General features: G+C 33.0%; 1 protein-coding gene across 1 annotated transcript; it reads left to right on the plus strand.

The window, feature by feature from the left end:
* The first annotated feature begins 3,875 nt into the window (after nt 1-3,875).
* Nucleotides 3,876-23,978, plus strand: LOC129002780 (serine/threonine-protein kinase meng-po-like). Its single transcript, XM_054430830.1, has 7 exons — nt 3,876-3,933; nt 11,387-11,587; nt 16,473-16,798; nt 20,808-20,951; nt 22,070-22,152; nt 22,597-22,692; nt 23,086-23,978. The coding sequence occupies exons 2-7, from the start codon at nt 11,388-11,390 to the stop codon at nt 23,380-23,382; spliced, it is 1,146 nt and encodes a 381-aa protein (XP_054286805.1). The 5' UTR covers nt 3,876-3,933; nt 11,387; the 3' UTR covers nt 23,383-23,978.
* Nucleotides 23,979-26,693: the final 2,715 nt, after the last annotated feature.

Below are 26,693 nucleotides of genomic sequence, written 5' to 3' on the forward strand. Positions count from 1 at the left end.
TTTTTTTTATAGGTATGTGGGTACACATTCGAAGGTGCACTTCGAGCCATCTCTATCACATAACTGCAAGCATTAGGTGATTGGGGAATTGAACCCGAGTATGGGCACCTATAATTAAGGGCCTGGGTGGCCAACTGCTCATATCCTTCAAATAAAAAAAGAATATAAAAATGCACTAACCTTCGTAAGAATTATACAGCTCAATGTGTCGCACAGCTAAAACTTATTGGATTGGCGGATTTGTACCCAAGTCTTTCCGTGAGAGAATATCTTACACTCTCTTGCATTTTCAACAACAAATATTCCGATTCTCCTAAAATATTTGCCAGTCACCGACCGCTGCTGTCATCACCCTATTGTTTGGGAACATGTGTGTCACACAGTCAACAACCTAGGTCACCGCCCGGTGTTGCAACCCCTGACCATTGCCAAGAGTATTTTCACGCAGGCCTAATTTTAATTTCGCCGAGAGTCCTAATTTTACCGGAGAGGTTTATAATTTTAACCTCCGGTTGTGACATCTGGAGTCCTCTTCATGTAATGAGGCCTGGACTCTTCACTCTTCACCCTTCAGCTTCGTCAAGCACTGCTTGCCGCTACAAATAGCCTCCAGGTGTTCTAGAAACTACTTATCTTGGTTTACTGATGAATGAATAACAATGTTTGGCAATGTAGAAAAGATATCTGGCAGGAATGCGTTTGTTGATAGACAATGAGCTTACTTTTTGATCGGTATGTTTTACTATGACCAAATTCAGTTTGGGCAACTCACTAGGAGTGTTTTAACTCAAATATAAGTTTAGAATGAAGATTTGTGAGTTTCTGTGTGCAGCTTTGTTACTTGCTGACTAAGACAAGGGTGTGTTCATCAGCCATATATATCCGGTATAGTTCGAACCAAAAAGGGGAAATTTGTTGTTAAGAATGAAGATATTAGGAAAGAACAAACATTGAATTTAAATAGTGCAAGTAGAGTTCTCATCATATTTTCAAACAACCTTAAGAATATGTTGATGCCTATGTAGTAATTTAGTTAAATAACGTTGAAATATGCAAACACCAACTAAATTGTATTTTGGTGAGTACTGGATCTTACAATTTGTGTTTTTCTTCGATGAATATACCATAGGATAAGCAACAGTTTACTATTGTATTCAGTTAAAATATTTTAAGTTTTTTTTTTTAGAAACGACAATAAACAACTAAACGCCCTCCACATAACCTGGACAGAAAAACGCCTTTTAACTATCTTCAGCTAATCCATTAAATGTGGGAGTGGTAATCCATGTTAAGACTTTACTCAGTGACCGTTCATAATTGGGACTTTTAAGGATTTGCTTATAAGTAAGTGGGCTTAAGAGTCAGTTGATCTTAGTCATAAGTTACAAGTCAGCCCACCTAGTCCACGCGGTTAATTGCTCATTCATATCTGGCTTATACGTGCTTACACAATGCATTTAGTTATGTTTACATTCTTTAAAGTTTCCTGCCCAATGTTGGTTGGATCCCATTGATATTTTTACTTTAAAAATTGAATCCGTTTAAGTAAAAATGATATTTAAGCATAATCCACAAGACGTTTTAATATAATACAAAATGTGTTGTTCAAACATATGGGGTACCCTTACCCCTTATTACAGCTTTTGATGAAATTTTTTGATTATACGAGACGAACAACAATAAATCGCCCCCAATTTATTTTATGTTTTAGTGTCATGGGTCAAGTAACTCAGTTTGCAAGACTATCTTATGCGTTAAGTATAAATAAATATTGAACATTGTATTATGTGCCAGAACTCCAAATTTTAATTTTATTGTGCTTTTTTAACAGCTCCTTTGAGACAAGGTGCACAACATTGACAAAGAGGTATACCTAAACATTACTTTATCTACTCCGCCAGTTATATTTTGTTGTGCAATCGCCAATATAAACACTGAATTTCATTTTATAATTTATCTTCTATGAAACACTATTACGATTACAGGTTTTATTTAAAACCTCTTCAATTGCAATTTATAACGAGCATTTTGTGAACAAAAACATTCGTAATGCAATTATTAGAATATTGTATTACCAAAAGCTACTGAATATACCATTAATCTTGCACAACCAAAAAAGTTCGGGAACGATTTCCATGAATCGCTTCCGAGGAGTTAAAGCTAATTCCATTGTCCCCGTCATCATTAGTGTCTAACTTGATTGGTAATGGTACACAACAAGAGGTTAGCATTACTTAGCGAAAGATAACATGACTTGTTTTTAATGACAAAAACAGCGCTCACTGCCAAAAATGTACAAACCACAATAAATAAATAACACTTTTGTCTGCACACTTTAGACCCAAGATATCACGCAAAATCCCAACATTTCCTTGATATTTTTTGACAATTACCCAATAGATTAACCAGTAGATAGTTACCTTGATCATTTGGAAAAGTATATTATAACAACGAATAGTTACACTATCAAGTATCATTGGTCAATAGCAACTATTTAAAAGAAAGAGAAGAAAAGAACTATTTGAAAGACTCACTCGGAGTACCGCTGCACTAATACTATGAGGTAATGTAAGTTTAAACAACCATGGTATTGATATATCTGAAAAATCCCTTTCTTTTAATAAAAATTCTCTAAAGTTTCCTTTAAATCTACAAAGGTCTTCAATAATGTGTTTTCACCTTTTATTCCACATGAAAACGAATGAAAAATATTTGTATTATAATAACTGAAAATTTTAAGGTAATTTCGCTTTTATTAATGTCTTAACTGATAAGCACATGAGAAGTAGACTGTTTCTTTTGATTAACGAACGTTATTATTAGAAAATATTATCTGAAAGTTAGGAAGTAATTTTGCCGGTATATCAACAAATATTGTCACTAAATCTTTTTGAATATCGACCAGTTTGTGTTAAAAAGTAATAAAAAGGCGTTTATGTCAACAAAGACCAAAAACCTCGTTCTTACTCTCAGCCGCTGAATAACAACCAAACAAATAATGATTTCACGATTTTTACATGGCAAAATTGCATGGATTTGTCATAGGCCTATTTCTTAATTTAAAGGAATTTTTAAACTCTATAGTAAATTATTGGTTTTGTTATTTTTCCATATTTTCTTTACACGTCAAAATAACTATTTAAAATGTAAACGTGTTTGAAAACACCTACTTTAGGCTTTACTACATAAGAATAACATTTGAAGGATGGTTTTCACTTTAAATGAAAATTACCGAGTAATTTCAAAGTATTCTCGACAAAAATGGCTTTGTACACTAAAATAGTAAAGCCCATGATGTTGTTTTTATTTTTATTTTTTTTATTTTTTTATTATTTTTCCCCCTCCAAATTTCTCAAAGTGTACAAGACATCGGCAAAACATACAGTCTACCAAACACTGGTACAGCGTTTCCCATTACGTTCAATGTTTGGATTTAACCTAACCTAAAAACGTGTTGTACAGTGATTGAAAGACTGTTTAGTTAATGGTAATGGTTTATAGTAACTGTAGGAAAAATATAATGTGTAACACGAGTGCAAATTGCCTTTTCTGCACTCGATAAACTCTCCACACGAGTCTCTTGTATGCAGCAATCTGCCACTTCGCCCACTATTTACACAAATACGCCTAACTATTATTTTCTTATGTTTATATAATATATTTTTTATTAAATTTTACTGGATGCCGATTCTGAGTGGATTTTACCCGTTTTTTAACACTAAGTAATGATCCATTTAAATTGAAATTGTATTTAGATTAATTGTTTTATATCTTAACATGTAACCACTAACTATCAGCAGGTGTTGGGTGGCATCGCCCGCCCCCCGACGGCGCGTCGCGGCGCTGTGCTAGCAGTGGTGGTGTCAGTCAGTGAGCGGCGTCGTACAGTGATCAGTGGCGTCGAGACGTCCTACTCCACTAACGTCCCACCAGGTAGACATCATTTGTGTTTTATAAACATTATGATGCCACTATCCAGCAGAATAATAATAAAGTGTTGCAGATCATTTAAGGCTATGAAATGATGTTATTTACCGAATCCTATTTTAATAAAAAATTTGATTTACCATAAATAATTTACTGAAATCGTTTACAACAATATAATAAGCAATTTTAGTTGTCATTTCGTTCATAATATATTGTATTTCAATTATTGATTAAATTCAATTATTTTGTTAACAACCTCCATTTAACATTTGTATAAACATTTTATTTTGTAACCTGACTACAACTACAATTTTTTGAGCAGGATAAAACATAACGATGCGCACCAGGAACTTACTTGGAATACTTGAAATTATATAGATATCCAAATTAGTTTTCAAAACAATAACAATAGTATCAAATTCATGTACATATTGCAATGATGAACGTTTTTTATATTCTTACTTGTAATTTTGTTATTGACATCAAAGCTATTTAAGAATAAAAGAAGATTTACGAACTTATAAAATCGAATTTAAGTGTTTATTTCGTATGAGACAATGGTAGATTTTCGTAGGGTTTAAAAATAGTGGAGAGGAGTGTAAAAAATAAGGAACAACAAGTCTAGTATAACGAAACTGATTTGTTATCCTTTTATTTGTATGTTAATAGACTATGTTTTCGTCTTTCAGTTTATGTCCAGTGTTAAAATTATACTAAATTAAAATAAAACTATTAATTAGAACAAAAACATTTGATTTCATCACTATTTTTTTAACAACTAGTTGCTCTGCCCGTGCTTCGCTACGGAATGAGAATACAGGAAAGAATATTTCGGTTTTTAAAAATCTACAGAAAATGTAATTGAATTCTGATATTAATTTGTATCCATCCCAATACTTGATTTATATTAAACCATGTGTTGTTTGTTTATATTCAACTAACAACATGTACACACGACGCAAACTATCTTGGCACTTGACAAATTCCACGAAGTAAGGTTTATTAAACAGCAGGGTTAGTAAATTTTTTCGTCATTGGTATTTGATAGCCTGTGGGGCAAAGCCCGAGGATTTTTTTACAGGAATTGGTGAAATGGGGTGTCTACACAAAGAATACTTAATTTTGAAACATCGTTTGTAAATATCCATCCACTATTAACGGATGAGTAGTGTTTCGTAGAAATCACCTTCGCGTATTATTTATAAGGATATAAGGATTAACGTTAAAATTTTCAGCACAGTGTTTGGGTTACTATCGTTAAATTTAGTAAAAAGATTCTTCATGGAGATTTTACAAAAATGATTAATAATGGAACAATTAATTGCAACAATTATACTGGTTTGTTTGTATTTTAGCCTAGAATAATGACATAATAGATATATCAATAACAATTTAGTTAAAACAATATTATATCACCTACAAGACCTACACATTTATTTTTGTATTTAATGTGTAATTATGTTAAGAATAATTATCACCATTTAGTAGACAACCAAGAGATTTAGTCTGTAGAGATTTAGTTTGAATTGCAGTGAAACGTTAAACTAATTTTATATTTTAAGCACTTTCTTGATACGTTTTATAATGAACGTATTAATACGTCCCCAGCACCAAAGTTTTAAATGTGAACTAATCGTCAAGTTTAACTACAGCTCGTTTGGAATTTCAAAATTATTTATTCCTTGTTATTATTGCAGAAAATTTCTTCACAAAACTAAACAAATTCGACAAATCTCTGTGGACTAGATTGTTAAATATCCGTGGTTTTATTTTTTTAACAAGCTTATATTTTAAATGTGTTTGTTAATGTATTCTATCATACCCAATGAGAAGGTTAATATGTTGCTGCATTTATTTAACTTCTGAAATCCTGTTAGTGCTATTTCCATTACCACTGCGTTACTTGCAAAATATCCAGTAAAAAGTATAAACTGTAAAAAATGTTTCGTCAAATTTTTAGTTTAAAAGCCTATAACAACTGAAAATTTGAAAAATTGTTATTTATATTTGCAAAACACATAGCCTATTTAAATGAATCTGCAGCAGTAAACATGCAGACTTAGCGAATTTCCTATTGCGGGAATGGAGCTTTACTTAAATATATATCTGAATTACATATATACAACATATTACATATTTACATATTACATATTTTTTGTCTATATTAAAATAATATATAACTCTAAGCGAATACTTCGGAAGTTAAAATAAATAACCCAAATTTCAAATGATATATCCACAAACAATATTACTAATAATTATAATAGGTCAAATACCTTATTTACGTCTTCAATCCAAGTCGTCTTTTATGATGACTATAGTTTCGGGGCCAACACCCCCATTGTCAAATCTTCTGTCTTGTTTGCGTGTGTCAGTGTGTGTGTATATGTGGACTTCAACGATGACCAATGCTATTAACAGTAATTTAACAAGAAGGATTTGATCTTTTGGCCCCGAAACTATAGTCATCATAAAAAACTACTTGGATTGAAGACGTAAATAAGGTACTTCACCTATTACTATTAGTACTCTTTATCAATCCAGGAGGCAAACATGGATCCACAAACAAGCAAATTACAACAGTTTTATTTATTCTCCAGAGCAAAAACATGAGGATTTAAAATTTACAGTTTTAATGTTTTCCCATATCGGGAATGAGTTATTACCGTAGGTCTCATGATGACCTGGACCCGGGACTGCTTTACTTCTTCGTTTTTATGTCACCAGAGACCAAAAACTCGTAAATATATACTGTATATATGCTTCCTCTCTCTCTACACATAGGAATATACATGCTTATACCAAATTTTATTAAAATCGGATGATTGTTACAGGCCTATGGGGGAACTAAAACGAACAAGTAAATCGGTCCCGGGTTCAGGTCTTACAATGAACCCTTCGATAGATTTGTTATATGCGACATTCTATAAAACAGAAGCCTGCTTCAAAAGATTTATTACGCATTTTATTTTGAAATTTCATACAATAAACAGGGTATTCTGCCTGCCTAAATTGATCTTAGATATATAATAGCTGTGTTTAAACTACAATAGCTGTCAACTCGACACACTCATTTTTACGCGATTAGGTAAAACACTCACCAAAAGAATTTTCAGTTAATGATAGGATGTTAACACCCTTTGTAGTATTTAAATGTAATAGCTTTAGTCAGGATCTGTTTCTTCTGTTTGAGAGTTTTGTTTTGATAAGTTTTTTTTTAATCGTCGACAAGCCGAATATCTACCCTAAATCAGGAAGTATATCACTTTCCAACACCGTTTTACTGCAATAATAATACATTTTATCATAATATTGGTAACTGTTTTCAGTTAAGTGTTAAAAATATTCGTAAGCCTCAACAACATAGCAAGGATATCATTTAATATTTCACTCGCAATGGCTCGGTTACCATCTTTATAGTTAAGCCTTAATAATTCTCACTCATCTGGAAAGTGTAAATCTGCTGAGTTGCCGAGAGAGTGTAACGTCGAGGTTGTTACGACTGGTCGTCTCTAACTGGACGATCCAAACAGTTCTATCTTTAGACAAGTTTACAGTCTGGTTAATACAGGAAACTGGCGAAAAGCTCAGCAGTAAAACACAGAATCTGCTAAGTAGCTGAGCACAATAACACCACTCAAGTTATCAAGTCGGGTTTATGTTATGGTCGCCTGTTTTCATGCTGTCCGTGTAAAATAGTAGTGTGAAAAATAGAGGGTGTAAAATTTTAAGTGAGTCATAAGACGGAGAAATCTGCATAGATTTTACAAGCGTGTTTCTGCCGAGATTCTGTCAGAAACGAAATTTATTAGATGTTTTCAGTTGCGTGATGAAAATATCTCAAATTGGGAGATTGACGAGGCAATTTTACTGGCGTATCCATTGAATTGTAAACACGTGTGATCGTATTCATATTATTAATTTATTGACTTCAAATACGTATTTTCAACCTTCATAAGAACAACCTCTTCAGCATTCAACCTTAAGTGTTGAATTATTTTTTTATTGGACCTGGTTCTCTACTACCCAGAACACCTTTTAATGGGCAAACACAAATGTATCATGCATTTTGCAAACCTACTTAAAATATCACTGTTGTTGACAAATTTTTGGAAACAAGATTATTGAAAATTAGTTTATCAACTGATCTAACGGTAATTAAATCCCCATGCCAAATGTGTTGCAGCTTGTAGCTATAGGTAGGATCCCGAAGGGAATTCCGAAAAAAATCTTTCTTATTGATTATCTCCTTTATGAAAACAGAGTGTAGCAAGATGTCGTGATTCTAGGTTCTATAGCGTTAAATCAGCATATCAACATCTATCATTTTATTTTTTAACGTTCTAACCTATCCGTAAAGCCAAAAATAACACATGCAGGCCTACGCTCAAAACTAAAAATTCTCCTTCCACTTCTGGATTTTCTGATAACCCTACAGTAATTAAATCAAGTGTCAGCTCACTAATGTGGCGGGAAAGCAAACTAATTTTTGGCGGGAGTTGAGGATGTGGCAGTTGGTTAATCAAATCTTGACAAGTCATTCATCACCGGGACATTGACTGATACAGAGCAAATAGGTGGGAAACTCCATCCAGTAGCTATTGGAGATCCTGATTATCATAAATGAAACTTGTATTTGAATTTTAATCACTGTAATTGCAGTTTTATTGATGTCATCAACATCTTTTCTGACTTAATTTGACTTTGAGATTCTCTGCTCTTAGATAGTTTATTTAGTTAACATAAATGCATGCAAGCTGATAAAGTTGAACTCTAGTTTATAACTAAGTTAGCCACTCTCGCTTGAACATTACACGCCTGTTGTTGACGTTATGCTTCTCAACTTATATAAACTCTGTTAACTAAAAGTGTTGTCTCGCATTTGCTACTAAATAACTTATAAATTGTTTTATACCAATCTATTTCAGTATTCAGTTTAAATGTTACCAGTACTAAAATAACCTGTGAATAATTAGATCATTTGTCACTATGTGTGTTAAGAAAACCTTGGTTTGTTTGAGCGATGTTACGGTGAAATGTCAAGTTCGATATGTTTAGCAGGGTTTGGAAGACGAATGTAATGTAGCTGTTTCAAAACTTTTCCAAATGTTTTATATTGAACATTATATTGACCGAAATTCAAAATCACCATATGATGCTTATCTCAAAACATTGCGTAGGAAAGTAGCTTAAATATGAACCTTTTATTTATGAAAATATTATTTATGACTTGATCAACTGCACATTAAAATTTTTTATCAATACTATATTGTAAACTATCGCAAATTTGTATATCTTTCCTTATATTATTTTTGCGAATCTCAAATAAATGGGTAGCCCTAGTGGATGCACCTTTGGGAGAAGTGGGTATCGATATTGTTGAAAAAATACGTCACTTTTATTTTCAAAGAAAACCAACCTAAATGTAGAGAGAGGATAATCTCCAACGAAAATATGGAATGAAAATACTAACTGTAGACCTTTCTGTACTTTCTGCACCTTGGTTTACGTACTAAACGCAATATTGTAGTTTAGGGTGTTGTTTTACAAGTTGTAACAATTGTAACAAACACGTTTTAAATATGTATTGTCATTGATTTATTATATATATGTAAATCACGTTATGAAGAATCAAGAAAAATATTTTAAGATTAGTTTAGAATCAAAAATTGTTCATTCAAGAAAACATATTGAAATTTTACTCTCTGAAAGGGCAGAGTAGTTGGTGTGCTTTAAATCCCCAAAATCAAAAATAAGACAACGTATTTTTAAAAGGTTTAACGTACAGAATATAATCCGTTCAAAACTTTTAAGAACATACATACCAATTTAAGAGAATTCAAAAGGCATAGGCCGTTTAGAAAGTGTAAACCTTTATGATTTCTATCCGCCACCTCCTTAAAATTAATCGGTTAAAATTGCATCGATGAAAATTCATTCTTGCTTTAAAATACTCTTAAAAAGGTCCTCAATAACAAAGGAACCCAACTTAAAAGTATTGTTTACTTAACAAAATTTAATTTACAAGGTGTTTGTAAATATAATAAATGAACCAACAACAAGTTCCAATAAATAAACTTCATAAGGTGTAATCAAGGATTTAGTAGTTTAAAACCGAAAAATACTGCTCCAAAATATATACGTATTCAAGAATCACACGCAGACGGGTTTGGCTCGATGACAGTGCAACCACCTCTATTAATTACATAAAACCTTCAACAAACTCCACATACATAACTTCAGCACCAACGTGTGTGACTCAGTCCCTGATGTTGGTAATGAATTACCAGAGAGCGGTTTTTATTTTCGCTCCTCTTGTTTGTTTAGAGCTGAACTTAGCGTTTAACTTGGCACCCTTGGCACCGTTTCCAGACGAACTGTATACATCGTAATGGTCGGAATTTGTACATTTTCGTTTAATAAACTGAAACAAAACGTGCCAAAAGTCTCAACAAGGAATAAAAAGTAATAAAATAGCTTAAGACATTAAAAGTAACAATCGAATTTGTCAAACTTCACAGGAATTGGGTTTTCTATTTGCCTACTTCTAATTTGAGTGGAGGGGAAAGAAATTAGCTTTCCCAAGCTGATTATCAACAATTTAAAAGTTTTAGTTGTTTATATTTATTAGGATCCTATTTATGGTTTCTAGATAGCTTAAATTGTTCAATGACTATTGGTATTACGTAGATAATCATTGTAATCATGACAACTTTTACCAGTTTGAAAAATGATAGCCTTCGAAAGGTTGAAAGAGTGAGCGAGGTTGAGTTTTAAAAGTTTGATATCGCAGAGACAATCGTCTAAAAGTTTTAACTCGTCTTTATAACTCAAATTATTTTTTTCATCAAAATTCATTTAATTATTTTTGTTATTTTTTGCCATTGACAATGGACTGGGGACGATTAAAGTTATCAACAATTTGAAACGTTGGTAACTGAAAAATAAAAATTTTAAAATTTTGAAATGACACTACTCTGTACAGTGTACAAAGCAATCAAATGTGTTCTATACTAATCTACTTACGACAAATTAAACGTCAGGGTTTACTTGAAATGTTTTCGTGGAGCCTAATTCTATCTTATAATCGGGTCAAATGTGCAAACATAAACGTGCACCAAACCGCGTTTGATAATTAAACAATAGTATTTAAAACGATTTTTTATAGTATGAATTCACAGGGACATGTGGCAAATCATGGTGGAATTCCACCATGGTGGCAAATAGTGCCTAGCAAAAGGACTGTAAAACACTATAAACTATGACCAATGACCACGTCACAGAAAGAAGCGTACTTGTCCTGGTGGACTGGTATAAACCTTTTTATTGTACATGTAAGCTGTACCGTAGTTTTTGTAACCACGGTATGCCTACTTTTTACAGTGTCTTATAATAGTTTCTGTTTGTTTATGTTTGTGTGTAATAACTTATCTAAGTTTGTTGTTTGTTGCGTTTGCAGGATGAGGGCGGACCGGGCTAAGGAGAGCAGCCTCCACCGCATACAGGAATGTCCTCTGCAGGAGGTCGACCTGGAGACGGACTACGAGGTAGACCGTGACCTGGGAGAAGGCTGCTTCGCCAAGATAGTGTTGGCTACTCACAAACAAACCGGGACTAGTGTAGTGCTCAAGATGATCCATGAAGAACTCACCACACTCAAGTATGTGAAATCATTGAATATATACCTTAGTCAATGGTGAGACAAACCTCAATGTAGTCGATACAGTGTTGGAATTAGTTAGAAAAATAGCTAGGTGGGCTTGAACACTTTTCATATAGTTATTGCAATTATGTGATCGATCGCATGATTTTTGTGAATCAACAAACGATAGAATAATAATGAGTGGGTGTACTAATATTCACTTCTTAAATAACTATACATACCGGTAATGTTAAAATTTTCTAATCATATTTATTTTTCCTTCAACCTAACCATTTCTAGAACAATCTGCAACGATCTTCACTCATGCATTAAACTTTGCACATAATATTTCCCAAACTTCATTATAGTCCAGTAAAAAAAGACATTTTGGTATGCAAAAGGTCGGGTAGTTCTGATTTTTGGATATGTTGTTAGTATTGGGCCCATAACATAAAATCCAAGTTATCCACCTCGAGATGCTGCCGCTCGCCGCGGGGCGCGCCACTTGTTATCGAAATATAAAAAATATGACAATTCCTATTGTTTTTCACTCAATCTCGCGAACCGTTGATTTTACCGAAAACTATATATTATTACATTAAAGAAGAATAAATTTGTGACAGTTTAAGCCCAACAGCAAGTATGTAGCGTAAATAATGGTCAAAATACAGACCATCAAAATAAATAAATTTTCCAAAGACCGATAAAAATTGTGGGGTTTTCAATATTTCCACAATATAGTTGTTTGAAGCAAACACCGTATTGATTTAGAGAGTATGCCAGTTTATTTGCTTTTAATAGAAAATAAATGAAAGTATGAATAAAAATACCCCCACCTCAGCAAACCTGCAGACTAAGCGAATTTCCATTTGCTTGATTTGATTTTCACAAACCTATTTAAATAACATTAGGTTTAACTGGTGCCTAGGTTTGCTGCTACAGGGAGAGTAATATAGTATATAAAATAATAATAGTATGATAAGAAACAAATAAATTTACCCAATTTTATAAAACTGTATCTATAAATAAGGAAAAAAAACAATAATAAAAAAATCTTCGCTATTGGAATAACTTGAGGGTTTTTAATTTACATTTTTTAATTTTCTCCGTAACCAATAACTGTAAAAAAACATTTTAATGTATTAAATTATTTGTTTTTAAGCTCTACAAAATGGTCTAGAGATACATTGTAAAGTTGTATGTTTTAAGGGTCAAAAATACGAAAACCCCGTTCTTAACAAAAAAACCCCATAAAGCAACCGTTCCCATGGCCTGATCAAATCAAATCAAAATCTGTTTTATTTCCAAAAATTTTTTTACAATATATACATATACAAAATACGAACAATAGTCCCGAATAGGCCGTAAAAGACCTATGCGCAGGACGAGCTCTATTACAAATCAAATTAGAAATATTCTTAAAAGTTAAAACTAAATTAATCAAAATACTATTTACAACTAAGCTATGAGACAGCTACAGGAACAGTTAATGCTAAGTAAAAGGTAGTCGAGTGAATGGAGTTGCAGTTACTAATGTCTGTACGCTAAATATTGTTTGGTGTACTTGTGTACGTATTGTATACTGAACTGATAAGTGTCTCAGACTGATCGAGCCCAATCTCCGACAGCCAACTGCTTACCGAACGTTTATAAACTGGAAGAGATATCTTTAGATCTCTAATCTCTGATGGTATATTCCTATACAAAAAATTCGCAATATAAAAAGCATTGGTAAGGTTTGCAGACTTGAAAACTCGGGGTACCTGCATACCTACATTTACAGTTTTTGCGGTGGGATAGTTATGTGTGATTGGCGTCACTATTAAATCTTGATTGGAGTAGGTATATACAAGTAAAGTTTTGATAAAAAGTTGACGCACCGAAAGTGATTGAGTGTTTTTGAATAATAAATTTGTAGGGAAACGCCTGTTGAATTAAAAAGCTATTTTAATAATTAGTTTTTGTATGACAAACAGTGGCTTTAAAATATTGCTACTAGCTCCTCCCCATACTTCCATATTGAAGTACCGATTGGACAAATGCATAGTATAACATTTTTATTTCATTAATGTTAAGAATTTCGCGTACGTTTCTAAAAACATAAATTAATTTCCTAAGTTTTGTCTTATACTTCAATGATCATGCTTCGCGAACTCGTTTTAATAAATGTAGGTTTACATGCCGAAAAACAGACCTTCAAAATATACCTTCAACGGCAAAACTACTCTTATCAAAGCTGTCAAATGTTTATACATAAACATTTAAGCTAAGCTTTGGGTACGATACTTTCACATGAAAATAAAATAAAACAGTTTAACAAAGTTAACAGTTTATTGAGGCTGAAAGATCAGGCAAATAAGATCTTCCAATTACAATCACTCTACAGATCTTTCATGCAGCGGGTAATTTTTCCACGCCAAGTGCGCCCATCTATACAGAACATGCTGAATATGAATTGAAATACAGGATTGATATTGAAGAACACAAAAAATTCACAAAGATAGGAAATTTCACTACAAGACGTACAGACAAGTTCTGGTGTGGAATTTGGTCTGATTAGGCCATCGAACAGGCCCTCATAAAGACAATGAAAAGCTCTGGTGGATTGACTCGGGGACGAGGGATAACAGACAAAATGTTGTAACTTGATGGGCGCTGGGGATGATCCGTCCTCATCAAATCTGTAGGAAGTTGAGAAATATTATAAAAAATTACGTCAGTTGAACATTAACAGTGAGCAACATGTTGACGTGCGCCATTCTCGCATTGCTCGAGACAACGAAATTGATGAAAAGATTCAATAGTGGTTTCCTCAACACACACCATTCAATATAAATGATATGCTGATTATTAGCAAATTTTCCTTAAAGGGAATACGCTATTACAGTAGGTCTCGTGGTAAGACCTAGACCCGGGACCAATTTACTTTTTCATTTTGGTATTCCTGGAGGCCAAAAATACTGTTGGTTCAAATTTGTATAACATATATAAATATATATATACCGGGTGTCCGAAAAAGACTCCATAGTTTTAAACATACCTCACGATACTATTGTTCAAATGGATGAGTAATAATCATTTCGTGCTGTGTAGAGTATACTTTAAAGTTTTAGTTTCGTACGTTGGCAATGAGTTGCGTACACCTATTTGACCTTGAACATAGTTTTGGTAATAAATTATAATACAAATAATAAAATATTAATGATAAAAATGAGTAAAAATAGCTTGCATGTCTGCAGGGCTACAAATGGTTCGCATTTTGAGGTGTGATAGTGTTAAAATAACTTTTATTTTATTACCTTTCATTTAATGTATCAGCATAGCCTTCTCTACGGTATCAGTCGTTGTACAGTAGTTTGTATCTAATACAATAAATAAATAAATTTTCAAACTAGGTAAGTTTTTTGGAGACCCTGTATCCAAAAAAACTAAAGATTTTACTAAACTGTATCCAAAAAAGTTATTATCGTCCGTTAGCACGATGATTCCCAAAAATCATCCGATTTAGTGGAATTTGGTACAAACATTACTTTTATTTGTGAATAAAAATAAGAGATGGACTATTTATCATTTACTTTGTATTGTAAGTTACTTGGCCTATTTCTTTTGCTTAATGGCCTATATAAATCATTGAATCATTGAATCATGCACACGTACATTTATTTATTAAAACGAGTTCGCAAAGCATGATAAGGCCTTAAGAACGGTTGCTTTATAGGTATTTTGCCGGTAAGAATATTTTTTTTTCATTTTTAACCCTCAAAACATACAATTTTACAATTGTATCATTAAAGAATTTTGTAGAGCTTAAAAACAAATACTTTAGTACATTAAAATGTTTTTTACGTTATTGGTTACTGAGAAAATTAAAAAATGTAAATTAAAAAACCTCAAGTTATTCCAATAGCTAAGATTTTTATTATTGTTTTTTTCCTTATTTATAGACACATTTTTATAAAATTGGGTTAATTTATTTGTTTCTTATCATACTATTATTATTTTATATACTATATTACCCTCCCTGTAGCAGCAAACCTAGGCACCAGTTAAACCTAATGTTATTTAAATAGGTTTGTGAAAATCAAATCAAGCAAATGGAAATTCGCTTAGTCTGCAGGTTTGCTGAGGTAGGGGTATTTTTATTCATACTTTCATTTATTTTCCATTCATAGCAAATAAACTGGCATACTCTCTAAATCAATACGGTGTTTGCTTCAAACAACTATATTGTGGAAATATTGAAAACCCCACAATTTTTATCGGTCTTTGGAAAATTTATTTATTTTGATGGTCTGTATTTTGACCATTATTTACGCTACATACTTGCTGTTGGGCTTAAACTGTCACAAATTTATTCTTCTTTAATTTAATAATGTAAAATTTTCGGTAAAATCAACGGTTCGCGAGATTGAGTGAAAAACACTAGGAATTGCCATATTTTTTATATTTCTATAACAAGTGGCGCGCCCCGCGGCGAGCGGCAGCATCTCGAGGTGGATAACTTGGATTTTATGTTATGGGCCCAATACTAACAACATATCCAAAAATCAGAACTACCCGACCTTTTGCACAGCAACCCCATATTTTCTGACAGATTTACTGGACTATTAGGGTGTTACAAAGAAACGTGTGTCTAGCCACAAAACCGCAAGAAAATTAGTTATATTGTGGAGAAAGGGAGTACATTATTTTATTACTAAAAGCCAATTATGCATCTTTAAAATTTCTAAATTCCTAGCTCGAACGTTTAAGAAAAAATAATGTATACTCAAATAGCAAAGATTAATGGTTTTCAACCAGTACATATATCAGAGATATTATGTAGAGTTTTCAACGTTTTCAAACAAATTCTCTTCCAGGTGTAACATGTCATCAATCACACCATGTCAACTTGATGTTTCAGAGACTTCTACCGCGAGTTCCACTACAGCTACCACCTGAGTCCACACCCCAACATCCTGTGTTCCTACCCGGTGGCGTTCAAGGCAGCCAACTGCTGGGTGTTCGCGCAGGAGTACGCCCCCCTGGGTGACCTGAGCGGCGTGGTCCGGGCGGGCGGAGTCCCAGAGACTTCGTGCAAGAAGGTAGCTCGTCAGTTGTGCTCCGCTCTGGAGTTCCTTCATTCCAAGCAGCTGGTCCACCGGGATATCAAACTAGAGAATATACTGGTCTTCGCTGCTGATCTCAGCACCATCAAGCTGTGTGACTTTGGAGAGACTAGGAAAGAAGGTAATCTTCAATCTTCTTTCTTTGTTTATGTTTTTGTCTCTTATTTTTATACAGTAAAACCAATAATTTGCTAAGACTCGACGGAATTTCACACATAACAGTTGATCAAAAGTTGGTCGTAAAAGCGAACTTAGTTAGAAATTAACAAAACTGTTTTGGATATCAAGCAAATAATATAATGTAATTAGAACTAGTGAAATGCATCTTTAATTGAAGTAAGAAACCCCATCGAAATCGATGGTTACTGTTGAGGTTTTCAAGCAAAATCATTTTAATATCAACCGATGATAAATGAGTCCAGTTTTGGAGAATTTGGGTTGTTCGTGATTCAGCAGCTATGTGTGTCCATCAGCACGATAACTCGAGCAAAAATGATCCGATTTTGATGAGATTTGGCATAAACGTGTAAACCTACATTTATTCAAACGAGTTCGCGAATCAGCAGGATCGGACTATTGGAACGGGGGTTTATGGGGTGAAAATTGGTTTTCCCCATTGTTAACCCGAAAAACATAAAATTTTGCAATTTCTTTCCAAACCATTTTGTAGAGCTTAAAAACTAAATAATTTAGTATATCGAAGCGTGACTATGCGCCTAATGGTTACGGAAAAAATTAAAAAAAAAAATAAATTTAAAATTCATAATGTTATTTATATGGAGAATAAGTAAACTGTTGTAGTTTGCTTGTTTATGAACATACTTTAATCAAATTTTGAAAATGCATTTATTTTTTATTATTTTACATAAACTGTTAACATAAAAAACACACATTTTACCCTCCCTGTTGCAGCAAACCTAAGTACTCGTTAAACTAGTTCTATTTAAATAGGGAATAAATGAGATATTTTTAAGGAGACATTTTAGTGTAAATCCAATCAGGCTATTGTAAATTCGCTTAGTCTGCAGGTTTGCTGTGGCGGGGGTATTTTAATATATTTTTGGGTGTGTGATCCGAGATAACCACGTAAATGCTATCCAGAGAAGCGAACAAAGTCTCGCAATGAAGGAAATTAAAATATTGTCTGAGTTAATCTAACGCAATACATATTGAATTGACAACTATAATTTGACTTATGACTAGGTAAACAATTATCACATATCATACAGTCAGTATAAATAAATGCCTTAATACGAATAATCTTAGTGCATATGAAAAAAGTTTAATACTGCATTTCATTAATTAATTAATTGTATGAATCAACTGTCACTGAATTAAACGGGCATATTTCAAAAAATACCTCTACCCTTATTAGCTTAACATCAAGATACTTTGAGAGTATACTTCAAAATACATATAGATAATTTATATGAAATGATAAATTATGATATTTAGAGACAAAAGGCTTTACGATGAAGCCGAGTGTATAAAAAGGTTAGACAAAAACTAAGTTAAGGACAAACCATCCCCTGAGCCTTTGTTGCTATAATTGCTCTGAGCTGCTCTGCTCAATATATCATCACTGGATCTGCTGGTTTATATATCACACAATCAATAAGTTCCATATTGACTCGGCCTTGTCATTTAATATTTCAAACGTTTGTGATAGTAATTTACTATACACATATATACAGGACATATAGTACAGGAATCAACAACATGTTGCAATAAAAATGTAATAATGTAACTGTAGGAACACTATAGTTAACTGTGATCACTTTTCCCCGCCATCGCTAATCTTTGAGCACGTACTTGAACGTTTTTGGAACAAATTAAAAGACTGAGAAAATGAAGGACGACATTTTGTTCCTTTGAAAATCTTTTGCTAGGTTAGATTAGGCTGACATGGCCACCCAAGTTCAAATCTGTCTGCATTCCACTCTCTATTTGGCTAAAAAGATTGTCTTCTTGTGGTGATTGGTAGGTGTTGGTTAGGTATTTAATTTGTTGTAGACAATGATGACTGAAAATGACAATAAAAACTGAGTGTTTGAAACTTATTGCGCAATGCTTAGTGCAAGAAAACATACATTATAAATCCACTTGGAAACCACAAGTGGACAAAAACAAAATAACTACTATTTTGATGAGATTTGGCATAAACGTGTAAACCTACATTTATTCAAACGAGTTCGCGAATCAGCAGGATCGGACTATTGGAACGGGGGTTTATGGGGTGAAAATTGGTTTTCCCCATTGTTAACCCGAAAAAAACTGTGTTAACAGATAAGTTACATAGTTAATAGATAAGTTAATAGATAAGTTAATAGATCTATGTAATAGATTTTATTTGTTTTTTTAAGCTCTACCAAATAGTTTAGAAATAAATTGCAAAATTTTATGTTTTTTTGGGTCAAAAATGGGAAAAACCCATTTTTACCTCATAATTTGTTATTCAAATTTTATGGGAGAGGGGTTTATTAATTATACACAGCCTAATACACCTGATTTTGTTAATATTAACTGTTCTGTATTGGACTTTATTTTTAAAATACTTGTGTATACGTCAAAACACAATATATTAAAGATTTATCATAAACTAGCCACTTTACCCGTGCGTGCTTTGCAAAGGGGAGGAGATGCGGAAGAGCACAATTTTGTTACTTAAATCTATGAAATACTTTCACATCCATCATCGACTTGAGCAACAAATTTTATAAATACAGCAGTGTTAATACAAATGGATTTTTAACAGATTGTTTGATATTGAATTTGAATGTCAAATCCAATCCATTTTCCAGGACAGTATTGAAACGTATCTGATCAATTTCGAAATATCTTTCCGACTCAATAGACGGTAAAAATATCGCTCAATAAAGCTTTATGGGTTCAAGCTATGTGAACTCTCTTCTGTTGTTTTAGTGTTACAGTCGGATTTGCAATATCCATGTGTATCGTTTGCAATATCACTAAACAAACAATCAATTGCTTGTCCAGCGGTTGCCAAGTGGTTGTTGTGAGTGGCAGCTGTCCAACTAAAACACGCGGTTCGAGTGGTCAGTGTTGTCACGCAAAAATCAACACTATTACGTCGATTTTGCGAATGTAAAGTTAGATGACTTATTGTATACTAATTAATTTTGGATGAAATAAGTGCAAACAGTCTTAGAGTTCGAATAGGAGACAATACTGAATTGATATATGAAAACGTCAGCTGCATTGTCCGCAGCGTTGAAATAAATATCATATCCGAGAAATAATCAAATTTATGATTTTTGATTGAGTAATACAATATCTTGAACTTGACTGATTCAAACTACCATTCGCTCAAATTAAAACCTATATTTACTGATTATTTTGAGTCTAAAACATATACAAAAACATAAACAATACTAGAGCTATTAATTTTTAATCATAGTAAACCCTTATAAAAATAATTTTTATGTTGGTTGTTCACCTTACGTTTGCTTGGAACTCGTCCGATTTGAATAATAATAGCTTAAATGAAAGCCGGTATTTCACTGAAGGTTCGTATACCAAAATATATAGGATTATATAATTATAACCTGCGAAATACATCTTAAATTGAAATAAGAATTCAAAAATAAATCAAATATATGTTTTTGGTCTAGTAATACAGTATATAAATATAGGCTGATGCTTGATGTGAAACCTTTAATTTTAGACCTCAATAATGAAAATCGGTCGGGTTTAATACATAAGATAATGCAGATAGAAAATTGCTTAGTCTGCAGGTTTGCTGCGACAGGGGGTATTTTCTCTTGTAAAATTAATAATACACAGCCTAATACACCTGATTTTGTTAATATTAATTGTTCTGTATTGGACTTTATTTTTAAGATACTTGTTTTTGTGTCAATCCATCCACTTAAACGACTGGGATTATTATCATGAGACACTATAGATAGCCCAATTTAAAAAGGTTATCAGGGTAGAGTCAACACCTCATGGGTTCAAACCATCAATCTGATTTTAAGGCGAGCTCTTAAAACTCTTTGGTGACCATTCAGTTTCGTTGCAATTTCAACCTAATAGGGGTGTCCAGCTAATCAGATACATACGAAGTTTGTGGGGTTTTCTTCTGTACAATATGTGCTTTATCCGTACAGGGTTGCTGGTGAACAAAGTAAAGTGTACGTGGCATCAGTTCCTGCCGCCAGAGGTGTGTGAGGCAGTCAAGAACGAGAGGTTCCTCTGCAGACCAGCCTCTGACTGCTGGCAGGTCGGCATCGTCCTCTACGTCTGTCTTACAGGTCAGTCCAGACTCCAGAGTATAGGGCTCATTGTTAGAATGCATGGTGTTTTTGGTGTCAACCATGTCATCAGTTGGAGATAGTTTTCTGTCTTTCACCCTTATGTTCAAGACACATCCTCAGTCTCAGGCTCTCTATGCCTCATCAAGGAGAGAAGAAAGTTCTAGCAGCAATATTCAGCTGACACCAACATATGACAAATTACACCAGCAGCTTTTGCTAACGAATGATTAGTGCGCATTGTGTTCTATATTCTAGCAACAATAGACAGTAAAGACTATTAAATTATATTAGACCCTACACGTTAATCAAAAACCGATAAGACCGAATTGGCTGTTGAGCGTAAGGATAAACTGCTGGGTTGAGACTTTGAGGCCTTATTTGATTATATTTACACAAAAAGGAATTTTGGTTGGTATAAGAGTAAGCCTAAGAGGGTGGGGTTTGAATTTGTATTTCTGGTTTAACTCCAACCAGTAATTTGAGTGCCGTGGTCCGATTGTTTGGAACCCACCTTAAGTTTTAGGCGAACCTCTAAAAAAAGAGGAAATACATTGTTTTATCTGTTGAGGATTTCTTTAATTAAAAGAATCCTTTGACTAAAAACAATAAGGTAATTGTTTTACTACGTAGCCTTCCGAATACTAGCACCAACACAACCCATCATAGATACTTCTAAAATCAAACAAAGTCAATTAATTAATTGAATTGTGTTATCAAAACGGCAGTGTTGTTAAGGTTGAAAAATTACCCTTTTAGGTAGCATTCACGTACCAAGCTAAAGTGGAGACTGAACCCACTGTAGATTGTGCCACAGTTTACTCGGTGTAAGGTATACAATGTAAGGCAGGACGAGCCATTCTCTCCATGTCAACAGTATCAGTATCACTCAGACATTGATTGGTACCAATTGTTGACATTGACACACATCGGAGCTTCAATGTAGCATTGCATCTTATAACGTGGCCTAAATAATGTACTTTGAAAATGTTAATGAGTATATGATGGTGTACAAGAGTACATGTTCCATTGTAAAAAGTGATAATTCTTGTAATTGGCGATGTCCGTTCGAAATAAATAAATGTACACATTTCAATGTATTATTGTTCGGGTTTCAGGCTGTCCGCCATGGAAGAGTGCAGATTTAACAGACCCTGAGTACAGAGCCTTTAGTCTTTGGCAACGACGACGATCAACCAAAGTAAGTGGTATACCAACTATTTTCAAAAAGATATTTAGGTAGTGAAAGAAAACGCTTTTATACTTGGCCAGCTTGTAGTGTGGGATTCTTGATAACTATACTAAACCATGCAAAACCTCCACTACTTTGTTGAACACTTAGTGTAAATATCAAGTATATTCATACTTATTCAGTGGTATATTTCAGTGTCCAAAACTCAACTCCATCACGCAAATGCGCCAAATAAACTAGCTCATTAGTGCTGCTTTGTGGACAAGCAAGAAACACCTAGTGTGTATTTTATCCGCGCATGCTCTTTTATATACAATATTGGTAATATTTTAAGTAATTTAAGCATGTATTGACATTTTTATATTAATTATTTTGACAACATATTGACAGTTATTGATATACACATACCTCAAATACAAAAGGAGAATATTCTTATAAATAGTTTTTTTTCAGGTTCCAAACCAACTGAAACGGTTCACCCCTCGGCTACAGAGGCTGTTCAGACGCATTTGGGAGGCCAAGCCGGAAAAAAGAGGTTCAGTTACCGAGGTAAAATAATTGGGTTTTAGCTTGATTCAGTTCTAATTACTGTGAACGTTTTCTTGGGCTAGTACTCAATAGTCGTAAATGAATCCTACCTTGTTTATTTGATCACTTTTTTTTATCATGATGGTTACTCATTGACTTAGGTTTTTATGCTAGTCCCAGCAAAGGTTTGATAGTTTAATGCGATACTCCCTGGTATGGATTAACGTCCGCACTAGTAAGTACTAAGACTACACGCAGTTCTATACTGATAATTAGACCAGGACGTCATTTCTATTAAAAGTATAGGTATGCTTGGTAAAATATATCGTCTAAATCTCCATACAACCACTTGTAGATCTCTGAGCTTATTGACATATTTACTGCTTAAGAACTTACATACTTTTCCTTTTGCAGGTCAGCAAGTATCTCAAAGACTCTTGGCTCATAGATAAGGACAAAGACAAAGACAAGCCGTCTGCCCTAGCTCCGCCGGAGCGTCTGGAGCGGCGCAACTCCGCGGAGCTCTACCTCCACCTGGAGGCTGGGGATGACCTGCGCTCTCTGGCGGACGAGAGCAAGAACAGGATGCGGAAGCTGCTGAGTAGCTACGGTCTGGAGACGACGGTGGATCAGCAGCTCATGACGTCACGAGTATGGGACTGGATAAACAGCTGTGACTCAACGACTCCCGACAGTCCGGAGAGTGGATGAGAAAGAGTTACTGGGGTTGAGAGGGAGGTGGGAGTTGATGATAAGAAGGAAGTTGAAACTTCAGGATAAAAGGTGAAAATAATTGACGCTTGAAAATGTGAGCTAGAAATCCCATTTTCTCACTACTAATTTAATTTAATCTTCGGTGATATATGGATTAGATATAGCAATTTTGAGAATTATAACATAACACCATTGTTAACTAGGAGTTGTTAGATAGATTTCTGTTATACCTTCAACTAAACTTTTGGATGCGGATGTAGACATACACAGATCCATTTTTAGTTAGGTGAAAACCTTTGCATATTTGAGAGAAATAAATCATTTTCTTGAGTGCTCTTTGTCGGAGTCTTAGTTCTACTACTACGTGAAATTTTGTCTTAAAACTGGCTGTAAAGTTAAAACGGAAATTAAATGTCTAGTTCCATTCATAGTAAAAGCACAGGTAAAAGTCAGGATGCTAAAAGTTTTTACTATAGTAATTTAATGTAATTATTGTTAGATAAAGTCTTCGATATGGCGACAAAACACTGTTATTATCACTTTGCTAATGACATCTAGTTATTATATATTAAATTACCTAAACATAAGAGTGCGTATTTAAAAGAGGTCATTGAAGGATATGTGTTGAATGAATAGTGAAATCGAATTTTCTGTCGAATGAAAATTAATGAAAGAATATTTTTTCCATGACATTGCACTTCAACTTGTCGTTTTCGTCTTGATTGCGATTTCTTAAAATGTTATTGTTATGCTAGATATCTGAGGTTGACGTTATTTTTTTATACAGTACTAATATTAAAACATTTCGGTTTGGCTGAAACTGAAGAATATTGGCTTGGTGGTAGCCGTAGAATGTAGACATCAAGACTGTATTTATAATTGTTATAAAAATGCATTATGGCGATATGCGTTTTGATGAGGAATCAAAAGATTAGTTTTTTATAAACTTTATTTCGAGGTTTTACTTGGTCTTTGTAAAAGACTGATAGCAAGTGTCCTGTTTGGTAGTCAACATAAAGTGGTTTGTTAACCATCTCGTTTTAGAAGATGAATGTTGTGTTGTGTAATATAAATGTAAACAGAATCATTGTGTAGTTCGTTATGATTAAAAACACTTATCTGCTAAACACGTCTCAAAGAATATTTACTTTCATTTAAAACATTACATTGTACATGTATACCCACTGATAGAAAAATGTATTCTTTTAATTGGACTCTGAGTAGTATGAGGATGAGTTATTAAAGTTCATTATACGAATTTCATCCTGGAAATAGTTTTCTGAAATCCTTACAATAGATAGAGTGGGTTAATATAGTTACAATATCACGTTTCTTTAATTGCATTGGCATAATTTACTTTTAATGTCACATTTTACCTTTTGAAACTATAAACTGAGTGACAATAAAGTACCTGACCAGTATTATAAATAATATTTCTGTCTTCCCATCATGAATTTCGTCAATATATTTACAATAACTTGGTACTCATACGTTAAGGCTATTTGAATGCCCAAATGCCAAACATTTTTGTAACATGCTGTAAGAAAACGCCATTTATATGTTGTATCACGAAAGTACGGCAGTATTAGCTTATGGATTTTCCTACAAGTGGTTTGCAGTATTAAGTCGTCACAGTTTCTTTTTTATGACAGTAAAACTTTTGAAGATTTTTCTGCATTAAAGAATTTGTCAAAAAATATTTTTTATAAAATAAACGTATAGAGTCAAATTATATGGACCATATCAATAGTTTAAATAATATAACATTTTAGAGTGAATATTTTGTAGAGGTTATAGTAGTAATAAAATTAGGTTTAATGTACAGAGCTTAGCTTTATATCCTTATCCTGTTATATTTAGAGAGACTTTAATGGTACAATTTATGCACCACCTAGTAAAACTAGTAAAATTGTAATTTTCTATGGATGTCAACAATATTTTAGAATCCTCACTGTTATATTTTTCGTAAAAACAGCACATCTGAAAATTTTGAAAATACACTTTAAAAATACTACTACTTTTGATTGTTGTAAAAGAATGTAAATGTAAAAGAATATTATCATCCTGCGAAGGAAAATTGCTTACGTTTGAAAATATTCAAGTTTTATTAATGCAAAATATTCCCCATATTTTCATTTTAAATTCAGTATTGATTTTTGCAGAGTACAGTATATCGTTTTTCAAGAGACTTTTGACTATTTCGTTTAAGATAAAAATAACGTAATTTATTTCAGTGTAGTTTTCAGTAGTTGATAAAGGTTTTATAATACAAAAATATTGAAACATATTTTAGTCTTTTTGTTATTTGTAGGTCTGTTTAAATTACAGTAAATGTCAGTACATTGTAAATCGAGCATTTGTGTAATGTTTAACTTCGAAAATAGTAGAAAGCCATCCTCCTTATTGTTCTTCACAGAACATGTAATAATAAGTTATGGCTTTGATATGTGTAGATTTATAGAAACCAAACTTTATATGTTAACTGTAGCATTTTAGATTAAATCTTAGTAAAATCCTAGTAATAAATGTATTGATATACTTTATTAAGTGTTAACTTATACAAGTATGTACCAAATTACTTGACGTAAGTATAGTGTATATATTGTACAGCATAAAATTGTATATATTTTTGTACGTCTCACTTTGTGAAATTTGTATTAGGTGGCAAATAAACAAAAGTCACTAAATGCATTTTGTTTTATTCCGACCAATAATAATTAAAGGAGATTTAAAGTTACTGGTCTTACAGGCTGAGCTGTACCAGAGTATTAAGGAATCTAATAGTTCGGTCATTTTTTTACAAGATTTTGGCCTACTACCCTTTTGGATGGAATGATATTTAATGTTTTAACAGCTTTTTATCATATAAGACAACTGCAACAGTAATTTCTTATATCAAACGAAAAATAGTATACCTTAACTGGAACATGCTAACTAAATATTTATGTAGGCCTATGCATTTTATAACAAATAAGCTTAATACAACAATATTGACAACCTTCTTATTTTGACAGGTACAGTAACATTTTAATGTTAATCTGTAAACTATCTTTTTGTGGGATTTTCCCACATAAATAAAACCTAAATTAATGAGCTACTATTTAAAAAATATTTTTTATTAACAGAAAGAATTCATTTTCTTCACCAACTTTAGGTCATATTCATGTTGTCATCATTATCTTTAAAAAATTCAATAACAAGTAAAGAAAACAATTTATCACAATCATTAGGTTAAGTTAATTTTGAATTATGGGAATTTGATTATTTACTTTATTAATTTTATATTTTATATTATATCTTATAATACA

This window comes from Macrosteles quadrilineatus, unplaced genomic scaffold (genome assembly GCF_028750875.1).
Source record: "Macrosteles quadrilineatus isolate MER2022 unplaced genomic scaffold, UCM_ALF_1.0 Scaffold_9__3_contigs__length_116548681, whole genome shotgun sequence".
NCBI classification, from domain to species: Eukaryota; Metazoa; Arthropoda; class Insecta; order Hemiptera; family Cicadellidae; genus Macrosteles; species Macrosteles quadrilineatus.

Coding starts and splice junctions, on each gene's coding strand:
- LOC129002780 (XM_054430830.1), top strand. CDS start 11,388: ATGAGGGCGGACCGGGCTAAGGAGAGCAGCCTCCACCGCATACAGGAA. Junction 20,952..22,069: donor CCTCTACGTCTGTCTTACAG/GTCAGTCCAGAC, acceptor TTCGGGTTTCAG/GCTGTCCGCCATGGAAGAGT. Junction 22,153..22,596: donor AACGACGACGATCAACCAAA/GTAAGTGGTATA, acceptor GTTTTTTTTCAG/GTTCCAAACCAACTGAAACG.